At 35.8% G+C, this 14680-nt stretch overlaps 1 protein-coding gene across 1 annotated transcript in view; it reads left to right on the plus strand.

Annotated features, from left to right (window-relative positions):
• Nucleotides 1-14680, plus strand: part of LOC150100445 (voltage-gated inwardly rectifying potassium channel KCNH6-like) — a 477512-nt gene that overhangs the window by 356579 nt on the left and 106253 nt on the right. Inside the window, exon 7 of the mRNA XM_090402922.1 lies at nucleotides 6093-6486. Within this exon, the coding sequence (XP_090259048.1) occupies nucleotides 6093-6486 (394 nt within the window). The remainder of the gene's footprint in view (nucleotides 1-6092; nucleotides 6487-14680) is intronic.

The following is a 14680-nucleotide window of genomic DNA, read 5'->3' on the forward strand; positions in this document are numbered from 1 at the left end:
TGAAAGGCCAAGAAATAAAAGTTTAAAATGAATGTATCAAGTCTTATAATGAGGAATAGATTTTGTTGCTTAAGTTTGCTAAGAGTTTGGCGATTAGTAAATATTTTATGAGCCAGTGTGCAATTTCTTCCAAGTGGAATATAACAGTTGGAGTTTTGATGCTAAAAACAAAGTTGAAATTGTGGTAAACAGTTTTGTTCGAATTCCGTGGCATTTATATGAGTTGGAATAATACTAAAGTTTTTCTTCAAAAGTTTGTGCGTGATTTAAAATATAGAAACATCTCAAACAATTTCAAAGTTTTTGTATTGTAAAAGTATTGACGTATGATTAGGTATTTATTTGTTTCCTTGTTTTTTAAAGTACGCTTTTGCAACAACGAGTGGCGCCTAAGTAGTTTTCTCCGTCCAGTCAGTGCGCATATTATAACACCGTCTCTAAATGAGATAAGCGTGCCTCTGTGATACGCTAAATCAGAATCTGCCATAAGCCTTTTTGATTATTATTTAAAGAGTATTTAGGTTTGTTTTACTGCACGCTGCTGCTGCTGCTACTACTACGTAAGAACTCTATTGTCAAATTCAGTTAAGTAAAAAAGATCGACTTATTAAAGCTAAATTAACTTTGACTTATTAAGGACGCGCAAAATTGGTTTATAATTTAAATATCGCTTTCCATACTTTTATTCTATATTCACGACCTTAGCAATATCCAGTATTAATTTATTTACTCGGAAATTTCCAACAGTAGAGAATTGTATCGTTTACATCAGGGCTGTCCAAAGCACGGGTCGCGGTGCGATTTTGTGCGGCCCGCCTGTGGGTTTTGATTTTCACGAAAAAAAAATAAAATAATTTGAATTGAATGCGTATTAGATAATTTAATTCTATCACTAATCGATAATCTCGATGTTGGTAGTTTTATTTGGCGTTTTTACATCACTATATACCCAGGTGTTTTTCAAATACTAGATGTGTTCAAAGAAGCGTTCTTGCACGTCCAATGCGCATGCTCTGGGCGTTCATGGGGAACGTGAGCGCGCAATTAGTGTTGTTCGTTAGTTCAGGCTTTCGAGGTTGTGTCGCTGCTGCTCAGCAAATTACTAAATACGCATTGTGATGCGGCCCTCAGATTACCTAAGGTTGGACAGCCCCGGTTTACGTAACTATCATTAACGCTAATCCATGAAGCAGCTCTCCTTATCACTATTAATAGGAGGCACTAATAACGAAGTCTCCGCGCTATACATTTCCTTCTTACAAGCATCGAGATTATACTGTATGTCACCCTAAACTTTATAGTTTTCTTCGATGAATTGCTTTGTCATAATTTTTAAAATATCACATTTTTACAGTTTGGATTATATATATATATATAAGTTAAAAAGCAATAGAAGCATCTTTATTTATGATTATTTTTATAATAACTTGTAAGTTGCATTACAAATTTAATTAGCATGTAACAGAACAATTATTTGTGTTCTCTTCCTAAAATTAAGATATAATTCGACACTAGTTGAGCTGGAACAATAGTTTTCTTCTTCTTCCAAAATTAATCCATTAATTTTTCTCTAATCTGATTCGTGTGTAATCTTCTGTGATAATCCTAACTGCATTTATATGTTGGTTCTTTTCCCAATGATATTTTTGTCCCTGTCAAATTTTGATTACATATTTGATTACACCTGTTTCGCTAAGCATTAATTTCATGTTCTAGTCAAGAATCAATACTACCCATAGATTAGCTGTGCTCTCATATTCTTGGATATTAATCATGTTGTGTAGGTGTTCTATGGACAACTGCTTTTTCATCATAGCAGTAACTGGTGGCATGTTTGAATTGAAATGAATTACATCTGAGAGATTGTTTTATTTTAATGACAAGATACATCCTCAACTAGTTAATTATAACTGCATTGTTCGTCAGTTGTTTGTATAGAGACAAGTCAGATTCCATCCCTTTACTTAGACCACCACAAAAAAGCATACAAAGTTTTCAAGGCTGATTTTTAAGGATTTCACATACTCGCACCAATTGAAGGTTCTTCTCTCCCGCAACACACTTTTAATTCACAAATTTACCCTATTTCTGGTGTAGCGAACATATTCTCTGCTACTGAGTACTTATTCTCTACCCCTCCCCGCCTGAATGCTGAATCTTGTCATAAATATGACTGACATAACTGTTTGTGGAAAACTATACCTCTTCGGTCATGTAAAACATCACATGCGCAATTGTATTCTGGATATTAGTGATTAATGGTAGTGTTGCCACTATTTTCCTCCTTCAGAAAGTATTAACATGTTCAAGGAGTGATTAAGAAAATTCTCATAACCGATTTAAATTGATTGAGAAATTGGTTCGGCTATTTACCTGCTTATATTTACAAACTATTATACAAGCGCATCTTGTAAAATTCGAAATTGTCTTCCGTGAGATGAAAAAAAACTTAAAAAAAAAATGGACCAAAAACTGTAATTGTCATTGAAGAAAATTAGATATTGCTTATTGTAAACTTTTTTGGCATTTAATGATTGGAAGTGCGTTCCACACGATATCAAATAATAACAGAAAAAAATGCTAATGCCTTTTATTCACCGAAGGGGATAGACGAGGACGTTTTAGTCCTATGTAACTTTTCGGAGATTTGAGAGACCAGTCCATTTCCACCTTTAGCCAATCAGGAATTTTTGCGTTTCACAAACGTTCGTTGTTAAACTTTTGTTTTTCGATACACTCACTAAAAATAAATTTTAAAAAATAATTACAATGTGGATTTCAGTTTATGTCGATCTTGATGGAAGAAATAACCTCTAAAGTGGTTTTTTTAATATTTAACTGCGTAAATTAAGGCCTACTTTTGGGACGACTTTTTCCGTATGTTGCAGAGATACCACCATCTTTACGTTCAAATTTATATAATCATGTGCTTTGTATCTTAATTAGAAAGCTCTGTTAAAAGCAATTCTGAAAAATAAAATGCTGCAGTCATTTTACCTAAGTTTTGTATTAATGAAAAGATTTTTCGTTGGCAAATCATAAATGATTGTTCATTTGATTCACTTTGTATGACAGTTAAGTAACGATAAACTGCGATATAAATTAATTTCTTAATTATATAAGACAATATTCTGACCTGAACTTCTACTCATAAATGTTAGAATTATCTGTAAACCAACACAGAAATAATTCTGAATCGGAATATCCTCCAATTTAATGGTGCTCAACATAACTGAGCCGATCTAGTTGGTAAGAATAGCATTTGGTTGATGAAAAACAAGTAACTCTCAATCTGTGTGGTTCGTGAACTCAAACTTTCTACCCTCTTCAGTGAAAAGCCGAGAGAACGTCATCATGAAGTATGTGGTCTTACTAAATGATTTATCGCATACCTGCACTTCATTTTAAAATAACAAAATTTGGCACCAATCGTTGTTTCATTTCAGGATGACAGGATTTATATTTGGACGGTAATCGAATAACAGTCACCATCATCAATTTCCTGATGTATACCTTCAAGGGTATCCCAGACTGCTATGAATGCACTGCCTGATTAAGTTTACATTATTTTATTCCCTATCCAAAATATTCCTCCAAATTAGTCTACTTGTCAGCACTCCAATATTTAGTACTATTTAGTGCTTCTAAGTCAATTCTAACTGAATCAGTTTTCACCTAGGCCTTGTCCTTCCTCTGGGTCTCTTTCCTGCCATCTTGGCATTAAGCACCTAAATAAATAGTACCACTTAACCCTTAGGTTTTTCGTGTTAATTTGACGTAACCTCTTAAACAACAATTTCTCTCTTATTCCATATAAATTTATTGAATCAGTTCCGCACCATACCAACTTTGCTTATTCGTTTGTCTATTTCCAAATTTAAGTTCTCATCTTCACCGAAAACTGTGCTTTAATAGCAGAGTTCTGTATTTGAGAATGCAGCTAAAGTTTTTTTATGTTCCTCCTGTTTTCATAGATTTGGTCTTTTTATGACTGATTTTCATGTCAGATTTGTTACTGCTGTTACGCAATTTAGTTAGAAAAGCCTGTAGACTTGTACTGGATATGTGTATGAGTACATTATCTGCATAAAGCAAACAGCAGTGCATCCCTTAATTTTGGGAGATGAGTGGTTGAAGAAACTAATTTTTATAACATTCTTATTTTAGTGCTGGGATTTTAGAAAATTTAAGGATTTTGAAGGCAATGCACGGAAAATAAAATCAATCAAAATATAATGATGGTCGTAGCGTCTCGTTTTAATAAAAAATATGGATATCGTGAGTGACTTTTGGTATATTGCTTTAAAAGGAGACTGTCTGCAACCATTGTTGAACAGGCCAGCTGTTCACACAAGTTGGAAGAGGCCATTGGCATGAAGACACAATCCAATTTAGTCTGGGTGGAGAAAACGAAACCCTTTCGTTTGCTTAGAGATAACAAATGGGAAAAATGATTGCAGCGTTTTAATCAGACTACATTTTATAATAGATTTACTCATGTCCAGTATTTGTTGAAACATTGTCTGTTCATCGAAATATGAAAGAGAACAAATAAACCAAAAATAGATTCAGCTGGTTCTACTCATGAAAAAACAGTTCTGCCAAATAATAATATTTATTTGTATTACAAGTTCAAACTTAATCATGGGTTCTATCTGTTACCTATTTTTCAAACTAACATATAAACTTCTCACAATTACTGCTATACTGGTGAACCACCAATTCTGACGAACGTTTGCTACTTTTTTTAGGAAACCATGTTTTATATAATGCAATATACAGTTCCGTTTATCCCAATGAATAGACAAATGAGAGAAGCTGTTGTGTAATAAGAAAATTCAAATTTCTTGGAGGGAATTACTGGAAAAATGACAAACTGCAAGCTGTAATGACATGCAAATGTAGACTCTCAGTCATTAGCTTGATCATATTATCAGTTCCAAGTGCAGTAATTAGGTATATATCTTACCCATTCTTTCTTGGAAATTTTAGATATTGCCATTCGTATGTGTTGCGCGTGAGCTCAACCATATTCATGAAAATTGAACATAAATAGACTTTTAACATCCAAAGAATATCTAATATCCAACAATTTCGTGAGAGAAATATTGCACTCATCGAGGATCTAGATAACGTCTCTTTTCCTTCTTAAATCGTTTTCGTATTCAATATGATTCAACATTAAGATCCATATACCCCTTACTATTGTTAATTATTACTTAACTTTGTTCTGCGCATTTAATACTTAAAGTAATTCCAACAATCGATTCTCTAGCTTAGAAAAGTTTTTCAACCAGTAGTATAATCCTTTCTTAAACACGCCTTGAAAATAAGATACCCAGAATAGCAGAAAGTGAAACAGTAGTAAACAGGATGAAAAACAATGGAGATTTTTAATTATTATTAACATGCCCCCCCCCGACTTCTCTCTCCTTGACTAATTTCGTCCACTGGTTATGCTCTGGCAATAGAACCAACAATGTTCGGGGACGGACCAGTTGCATCATGTGACTAACGACTTATGGTACCATCGCTCCGTCCATCTGAAGAAAATCTATTTTTAAAAAAGATTTTTGTATTAATCTATAAAATACATTTGTTGATAAATTTCATACAAAAAAATTATCATACCATTTCCTACTTACGGATATCCATGCCCAAAAATCTCTCAAAAAACGAGTCATTCACTTAACTCGATATTCCTGTTAGGCAAAGTATTTCTATCGCGATTCCCTAAGTTTGCTTAGTTCGGATTCTATGTCCATAAAGAAACTAGACAGTCTTCATGTTTAGATATTTTGAAAATTTAATTGAAAAACGCTTAATAATTATGATAGCTTCTGTGGTTTGAAGTTGGGTGGTAAAATACTGTAGCAGAGCATGTCAATTTTTCTCTTTATTACTTGAACTACTAATACTGTCAAATATGTAGTCTGTAGGAAGTTCAGTCTCAGTTATTTTATTGCTGTAGTTTATGTTTAGAGCATGTGAATCAACAAGCATTTTACACTAGTCATCAGAAAAAATCTCCCAAATCTTAGCTACATCATTCCCAGATGCTAGTTCATACCGCCATGTTTTTTCGTACACAGACCACCACGCTGATTGGTCTGTTGAAGACCGCCAGACTGCTACGTTTAGTCAGAGTGGCCCGTAAAATTGACCGCTACTCAGAGTATGGAGCCGCTGTGCTGCTTCTTCTCATGGCTACCTTCGCGCTGATTGCTCATTGGCTGGCCTGCATCTGGTATGCAATCGCCAATGCGGAACGTCTCACCTTGAATCCAAAGATTGGCTGGTTGGATCATCTAGCCAACATCACAGGACAGCAATACAACAACAGCCACGGAGGTCCAAGCATCAAGGCGAAATACGTCACTGCTCTCTATTTCACCTTTTCCAGTCTCACCAGCGTCGGATTTGGAAATGTTTCGCCCAACACAAACATGGAAAAAATCTTCTCGATTTTGGTGATGTTAGTTGGCTGTAAGTATTAAGAAAATACATTTTCTTTCTTTGTTTTTTCTGATACTTTACTATTGTATTACATAGAGCTTTAATCCACTTAAAAACAGGCACTCTGAATTAACAAATTGTAGATGACACTTATCTTAGATGACCCATGTCGAAGTTTTCTGGAAGAAAACTACGTGGAGCTGCAATAAGTACGTCACTAACTAAATTAAATATTTGCACACTGACGTTTCACCAGCATTATCAGGGCCATTAAAGATGCATACTCAGTGAAAGCGTTCAACCTATAAACTTGTTGAAATATTTATTTGTGCTCAACTAGCACATCGGCAAGACATCGTCTTATATGTTGTGTATGTAAAACAGCTGCATTCACTTTAAAACTATAATACAGAAACTTCAGTTAGAACGATTACTTAGCATCGATATGTTGTTATTTTTTACAACTATTGCGGTAGACGACATACTAGAGTTCCTTTTCAAAAATTTCTCCCTTACACGAACTCTAAGCTCCGTTTTAAATATCAGTATATTCACTAGAACAGCACTCATCCTCGAATTAATTTACTGTTTAAGTGGAAATGTATGGCTGTTGTCTATGATACTTTAGTCACAATACAATCAGATGATTCCGTGTTCTGCTGTTCAGTCCACGGAAAGCCTACGCACAGGCAATATCTACATGTCACGTCACCATCCTTCTCAGAAAATTGAAAAATTTTCATTACTTTGATATGAATTGGATGGAAGGAGACTTCTCAGAACACTAATAAGTCAAGTTCCTGAAATAAGAGGAAGGGATAGGCCGTCAATGAGGTGGATGGTGTGATCTTCAAAGAGTTGAAGCCTCCAGAAAAGCATACAACAGGACTAGATGGTGAGAATGGGTGTGGCACATCACTGAGCATCGGAGGGACCATACGACATCTGTGGATGCCCAAAGAACAGATGATGATGATATGGGTTGAGCCTTCATGTTAGAGAAAATTTAGCCCTCAAGACTAACACTTCATCTGGAACAAGCTTTGCTACCATCATACCGAAAAAACACTCCTGCCGTACCTCAAGATAATATACAGGGTGGTTAAAAATTCCCGATACAAACTTTGAGGGAAGGTAGAGAACATCAAAATCAACCATATTCACATAGGAAAGCATGACCGGAAACGCCACCGGAAGGTACTAACAGGGACACAAAGATACAGAAATAACACAAGGCAGTAAGTAGTGTAAAAAAACTTTATTATGCTTAACTGAACAGTTCAATAGTAGTTGGATACATAATATGGTAAAGGAGATGCATATCTGCCATCTCAGCGTTCGTAAAACGACGCATGGTCTTCATACGACGTCGAAAGCTTGAATCAGGAAGCCCCAAATGCTCACCTGGAGCGCTGGCGAACAGCGCCACCTATCACTTTCGTGTAGCATTTCCGGTCATGCTTTCCTATGTGAATATGGTTGATTTTGATGTTCTCTACCTCCCCTCAAAGTTTGTACGTGGAATTTTGAACCACCCTGTATGCATACCATATCACAACAGTATTCGTAAAAGGTACAAGAAATAGGCATGGCTCTCTCTCTCCTAAAATCAAATGGGATTAGAACACATCACGGATTTATAAAGAATGCTTTCCTGAAGCAAATCGATTACCACCGAGATCTTTCCAGGAGTCTGCAGTATTTCTTATCAATGTGGGACGAAGAATTTGTCAGAAAATACGGAGACCAACTTAATCTGAAAATAAAAAAAAGAAGTAAATTCGGTGTGAACAACTCACAAGCGGATTGTCATAGCATACTTTTCATTCATTCATAAGACGAATGAAAGTCAGGCTGCTACTGCACAGATCTTAATTCAAAGCACAGACTATAATGGGAAGCGGCTCAAGTTCTACAAAATCCTGTTAAATGCAACTGAGTGTGTGATTGTACACAAATTTTGGCCTTTATTTTCCACCAATAATCGAAGAGGATCCACTAAAAGCGCGTTGCTTCTACGTACATGACTGTTCTTATTCGTGAAGTCATTTTCCCCCCCTCTTCGCTGAGTATCTGTAAATTGAGTTTGATAATGTTAGCTTTTGCTGGAGACACGTAGGCATCTAATTGATTTAGTTAATAAATTATTTATATTCATTCAGTTCCACGTATTTTTTGTTCCAAAGAACTTTGATATGGGTGAATGTAACAGCTACTGAAATTATCTTAAAGCCAAACTAACTCCACCATTTATGGTAAAACAAAAAAAAAAAAGGAACGCCTGAACTCTTACATCAAATTACAATTTTTAACTGAATATAACTAATTCGGTTTAATATGGCCACTCAAAAATCCATTGAGTTAATTTAGTGAAATGCAATAAATGAAATTCCAAAGCATTCCATTTATTGGCTTAAACATTACATTGAGGATAAGTGTCATCAATTGGTATTCTTTGAACTTAATAGTAATAATTGAAGTTATTGATGTTTTTTTTTGAATTGTTAATTCGAGCATAGTATTTATGCAGTTGTTTATTAAACGGCCTATTGTATTAGCTTAGATCAGTTTCAGATTAACATCAATACTTGTGAATTCAATGTGTATATAGCAGCTTGGACTTTATTAAAATTCATTAATATGGAAGTCCTGTATGAAATATGCATATCTGCAGCACGATATAATTGAATAGCATTTGAGGCAATATGATTAGTTTGGGGATTTTGCTCTCTCCAAAGAGACAGTTTCATGAATACGCTTGTGGGAAAACGGGCAAGAATTCAAAATACAAATGCTTGATTTCAATATGATTTGACCATAATGCGTATGTCTATGTATTCAGTTATCTAGGAAATTATCATTATAAAAATTATGAAGTAAAGAGCAAATATGTCGAGAGTTTGGGCCTTTAGTGATAAAGAATTAAAAACATATATGCATGAGTGTGTTATAGTTCAGGTAACAGTAAAGTTTTCCTGTTTAGAATGTTGCTGGTTAACTCTAAGAAGGAAACGAGCCATATTCTGCATTGTTAACCTCTTTTTATTTTAAGAAGAGTGCAGTGTGCAAAACGTTTGAACGACCCGCGTAATCTATCTCTTACTGATCTACTGGATGCCAAACATTTTCTTACAAGGCAGACCACCGACTCCTACTATAGATTTAAACTATATCTCATTTCTAATAATCTAGTTATGTATGTACTAACAAACCTTTTTGTATGTAAAAAAATTTCATTTAAATATTATTATTATTATAATACAGCTATATCGCCTGCTTCAGTTTAGGAGTACCCCTGTTTAAATGTCATTGGCTATTTACTCATGGGTTCTTAGGGCATTATGAGTGTAGATGTACTAAAAAGTATATGTAGCTTAAGGAATAGAAATTGCACATACCTTTTTCTGGGTGTTGTGGCTTTTGCTCTGTGTGCGATGTCGAGAACTGCAGAGTGTGTGTGGGGGGGGGGTAGGCAGTTTGGTAGAATAAGTTAGAAAAACCCGGGTTTTTTTTTTTTTTTTTTCGTAATATGTAGAAACATATACTTTTATATAGGGTGGGGAAAAAAGTGAAAGGGTTAATTTTTTAAAATAGGGAGGGGGAAGGGGAAAGGTGGTTGACGGGGTGTGGACCGTTTCGACTATTCGTGGTCATCATCGGAACATATTGGGAAAGTGGAAGCTATGTCAGGTCGGGTGGGTGCTTCAGAGGTGTTTGTGTTGTCTCCTATTGGTCGGGATTGTGACCTCAATTTAATGTTGTGAAGCTTCCAAACCTCGGAGATTATGTAGGGCCTGTGTACGTTGATCGAGTTCGCGTCACACTTTATAGCTATTGTTTCCGATATTCTGAGCATGTTTCATTGTCTTGTCTGTCTATTATGATGGCCTTGTCTATCTGCGGGGTGTGTTTTTGTTCAAGGGCGTGAACAGCTATTTCCGTTTTTCCTGTGCTTTGTATACGATTTTTCTTTTTAATGTTGCGTTTTTTTGTGTTTAAATGTTCTGGAATAGGGATGTTACAGTCACGGAAGTGTTCTTGTAGTCTTGCCCATAAAGACCTGATGGTGGAACCTGTGTAGGTGATGTCACAGTCTTTTTGGCAGGGAAATTTATAGACTACATTGTGCTGTTCAAATATATCTTTTTGTGTGTGAGGTTTGGTGGATTTTAGGAGGTTAGCCAGTTTTTGGCTTGTGGTGAATACCAGTTTGTAGTCAGTATGTTTGAAGATGTATTTATAGGCTTTGTATGTGTTTTGGGTGTATGGTAGTTTGATAATTTTTTGTGTAGGGAAGTTCGTTTTGGTACTTGGGTTGTTTTGGCGGTTTTTTGCCGTCTTGTTTGCGTAGTTAATCAGTTGTGTAGGATAGTTACGATTTAAGAAGATCTGTGTTAGTTTTTTTATTTCAGCGTTTAGACTATTTAGAAAAAAGTTTAGAAAAAAAAACTAACACAGATCTTCTTAAATCGTAACTATCCTACACAACTGATTAACTACGCAAACAAGACGGCAAAAAACCGCCAAAACAACCCAAGTACCAAAACGAACTTCCCTACACAAAAAATTATCAAACTACCATACACCCAAAACACATACAAAGCCTATAAATACATCTTCAAACATACTGACTACAAACTGGTATTCACCACAAGCCAAAAACTGGCTAACCTCCTAAAATCCACCAAACCTCACACACAAAAAGATATATTTGAACAGCACAATGTAGTCTATAAATTTCCCTGCCAAAAAGACTGTGACATCACCTACACAGGTTCCACCATCAGGTCTTTATGGGCAAGACTACAAGAACACTTCCGTGACTGTAACATCCCTATTCCAGAACATTTAAACACAAAAAAACGCAACATTAAAAAGAAAAATCGTATACAAAGCACAGGAAAAACGGAAATAGCTGTTCACGCCCTTGAACAAAAACACACCCCGCAGATAGACAAGGCCATCATAATAGACAGACAAGACAATGAAACAATGCTCAGAATATCGGAAACAATAGCTATAAAGTGTGACGCAAACTCGATCAACGTACACAGGCCCTACATAATCTCCGAGGTTTGGAAGCTTCACAACATTAAATTGAGGTCACAATCCCGACCAATAGGAGACAACACAAACACCTCTGAAGCACCCACCCGACCTGACATAGCTTCCACTTTCCCAATATGTTCCGATGATGACCACGAATAGTCGAAACGGTCCACACCCCGTCAACCACCTTTCCCCTTCCCCCTCCCTATTTTAAAAAATTAACCCTTTCACTTTTTTCCCCACCCTATATAAAAGTATATGTTTCTACATATTACGAAAAAAAAAAAAAAAAAAAACCCGGGTTTTTCTAACTTATTCTACCAAACTGCCTACCCCCCCCCCCACACACACACTCTGCAGTTCTCGACATCGCACACAGAGGAAAAGCCACAACACCCAGAAAAAGGTATGTGCAATTTCTATTCCTTAAGCTACATATACTTTTTAGTACATCTACACTCATAATGCCCTAAGAACCCATGAGTAAATAGCCAATGACATTTAAACAGGGGTACTCCTAAACTGAAGCAGGCGATATAGCTGTATTATAATAGTTTATAATGAGGAGTAACATGGGAGTTTTCCCAGAAATAATATACATATACATATACATATTTCATTTAAATATTGTTCGCTCACGTTTTACCTAACTTCTGACTTGTTTCAAATTCTTCTGTAATCTTTTAAACTGTCATTGTGAACTTTTTAAAGTATTTTTTATTCAGACTTTCTACACAGTAATAAATATCTTATGTATTCACTGAATTTCCCTAATCACAGTAAAGACAAATTAACTAAGCTCTTTGTTACAACTAAATTCAACTTTATTGGCGACAACGCATAAGTCTCGGATCCCCGATCCAAGTATCATTCACTGCAATAATCATTTCTTGTGTTGTGATCTCTGTGACCTGAATTGTAACACACTCATGCATATATGTTTTTAATTCTTTATCACTAAAGGCCCAAACTCTCGACATATTTTTGAGAATGAGAACTGCAGACTTTCATCTATATCTGCTATGCTTTTGATGTTTTCCTCATATTTACAATTTAGTAAACCGCTAATATTGCGGTCACTTATATACAGGGTGTTCGGGATAAATTTGACAGTTTCGTAAGGAAAAAGAAAATCTTCTTTGTATCTATTAAATTTAATGAATTGACAAAAAAACATTACAGGCAGAGTTAATTACAATACTATCAACAAGATTTACTCAAAATAACCACCATTAGCATCGATCACAGCTTCAATTCTGCTTCGGAACCTCGAACAAGCTGATGCTACAGTCTCCCTGGGAAGGGCCGCAAAAACTGTTTTAATTTTATCCATTAACTGGGCTTTTGTATTACTGGAAGTGCGATTGGTGTCTTTTTCAACTGCGCCCCATACAAAATAATCCATGGGGTTAAGGTCTGGGGAGTTTGGAGGCCAAACATTTGGACTGGTGAAGTCGTAGAAATTTTCAGACAACCATTTTTGACTTTTCCCAGAGGTGTGGCAAGGGGCCGAATCCTGCTGCCATACATACGGCCTACCATTGGCTACCCTTGTTATCCAGGGCTTGACTACAGTTAGCAACTCCACGAACAAAGCCCGAATTCCAATGCCAGGGTTCTTCAACACCTGTTCCTGCAGATTTGCGAGGAATTCTGCTGTACGAACGCAATCAGATCGTCTGCTAGGGATCTTTCTTCTTGCTACATCCTCGTAGTCACCATTGCAAGTCTCTAGTTCATGCCTGATTGTTTTTACTGTATTCAGGGAGCATTGGGCAGCAGTCGTAATATCCTTATTTTGATGGCGGGCACGAATCATCATGATACAAGTTATTCTCTTCCATGATTCAGGTGGGTTCCAGCTATCCATCCTTTCTGACATCTTGTATATGAATGAAGAAGGGTCCAAACTTTTAAATGAAGAGAAGTGTGTGTTAATACATGTAACTTACGGAAAAATATAATTAATTATAAATATGTCAAATTTATCCCGAACACCCTGTATAAACATTGTTTTATTATCAATCTTGCGCCTGCCTTTTTATTTTCATTCTTCAGATAAAAGAATAAAACCACAAACCACCTAATGTCATTTTTATTCCGATTATTTTTCACTGATAATGATCTAGGAAATTTCTTTGCAGTGCAGCAAACTCGTTGCTTAATTGCCTTAATTTTTTGCCCGTAAGATAAACAAATTGGAGGAGTCTACTTTACTTCAATTTGGATACCGTCTAATCTACTCTCGGTTGGCATCTCTCCAAATATTTTCAATGATCCAGTTTTAATTCTATTTTATGTCTCCGATTTAAATTTATTCTGCTGAAGTTTTCCTCCATCTTCGTTTTCATGGCTTGTCAAGCGTTATTTATGAAGGAGGAATTGCAAATTCTAATTCCAATAATTGAGAGGAAATCCTTTCTTGAGATTCAACTGTTTTGCCCAGTTATTCACCTTTCAACAGCAGCATGAGTTTTCTTTTCAGAACTTCAAGTTTATCCCATAAAAAAAAAACAAACTGACTTTTACAAACATGAAAATGTTCACGTCTTACTTGCAAAATTGTCCACATCCGGTACATTGCTGAAATTAAAGGGAAAATTTTTCCTTTTCAAGCAATATTCGATTGCTTAGCGCAAGCGTCTGATTTATAGAAATCTACTAATAATCAACTTTCAGCCATCTCTTTTGAAATCTTCATCCCGATTAATGAATTTTATGACAGTATCCAGAACCAGCAGGACGAATCCTCTGTCACTCGCTTAGGGCAAAGAGAATCTGGAGTTCTCAACAACTTAGGTAGTTGCTCTCTTGATATTTCATAACTTTTCTTAAAGTTCGTTGATTATTTTTATTTCTCTGGCTAGTTAACATAATCCTCAGCCCACTTCCAGTCTTCTACAAGACAAAGTGGCCTGAGGATTGGATTGGAAATCCCATCCATGATCCTATTGATCATAATACTACCCGCTTTTTATAATTTGACCTTGTACTGTACACATTTAATTGCAGTTATAAACTAGTGTACAGGACTCTACCAAAACGTGCTGATTATGCGAAGCACACATAAAAACGGTCAGTAAGGTTAAATTTATTTCCTTTCTCTGATGCTGGAACTTGTATAAAATATCTTTTGATCAGAATCTCTTTCGTATTAAAGCCTGGCTTTCTTCAC

The sequence above is a fragment of the Typopeltis vanoorti genome, chromosome 13, assembly GCF_054136105.1.
Source record: "Typopeltis vanoorti isolate ZY-2024b chromosome 13, IOZ_Tvanoo_1.0, whole genome shotgun sequence".
Taxonomy (NCBI): domain Eukaryota; kingdom Metazoa; phylum Arthropoda; class Arachnida; order Uropygi; family Thelyphonidae; genus Typopeltis; species Typopeltis vanoorti.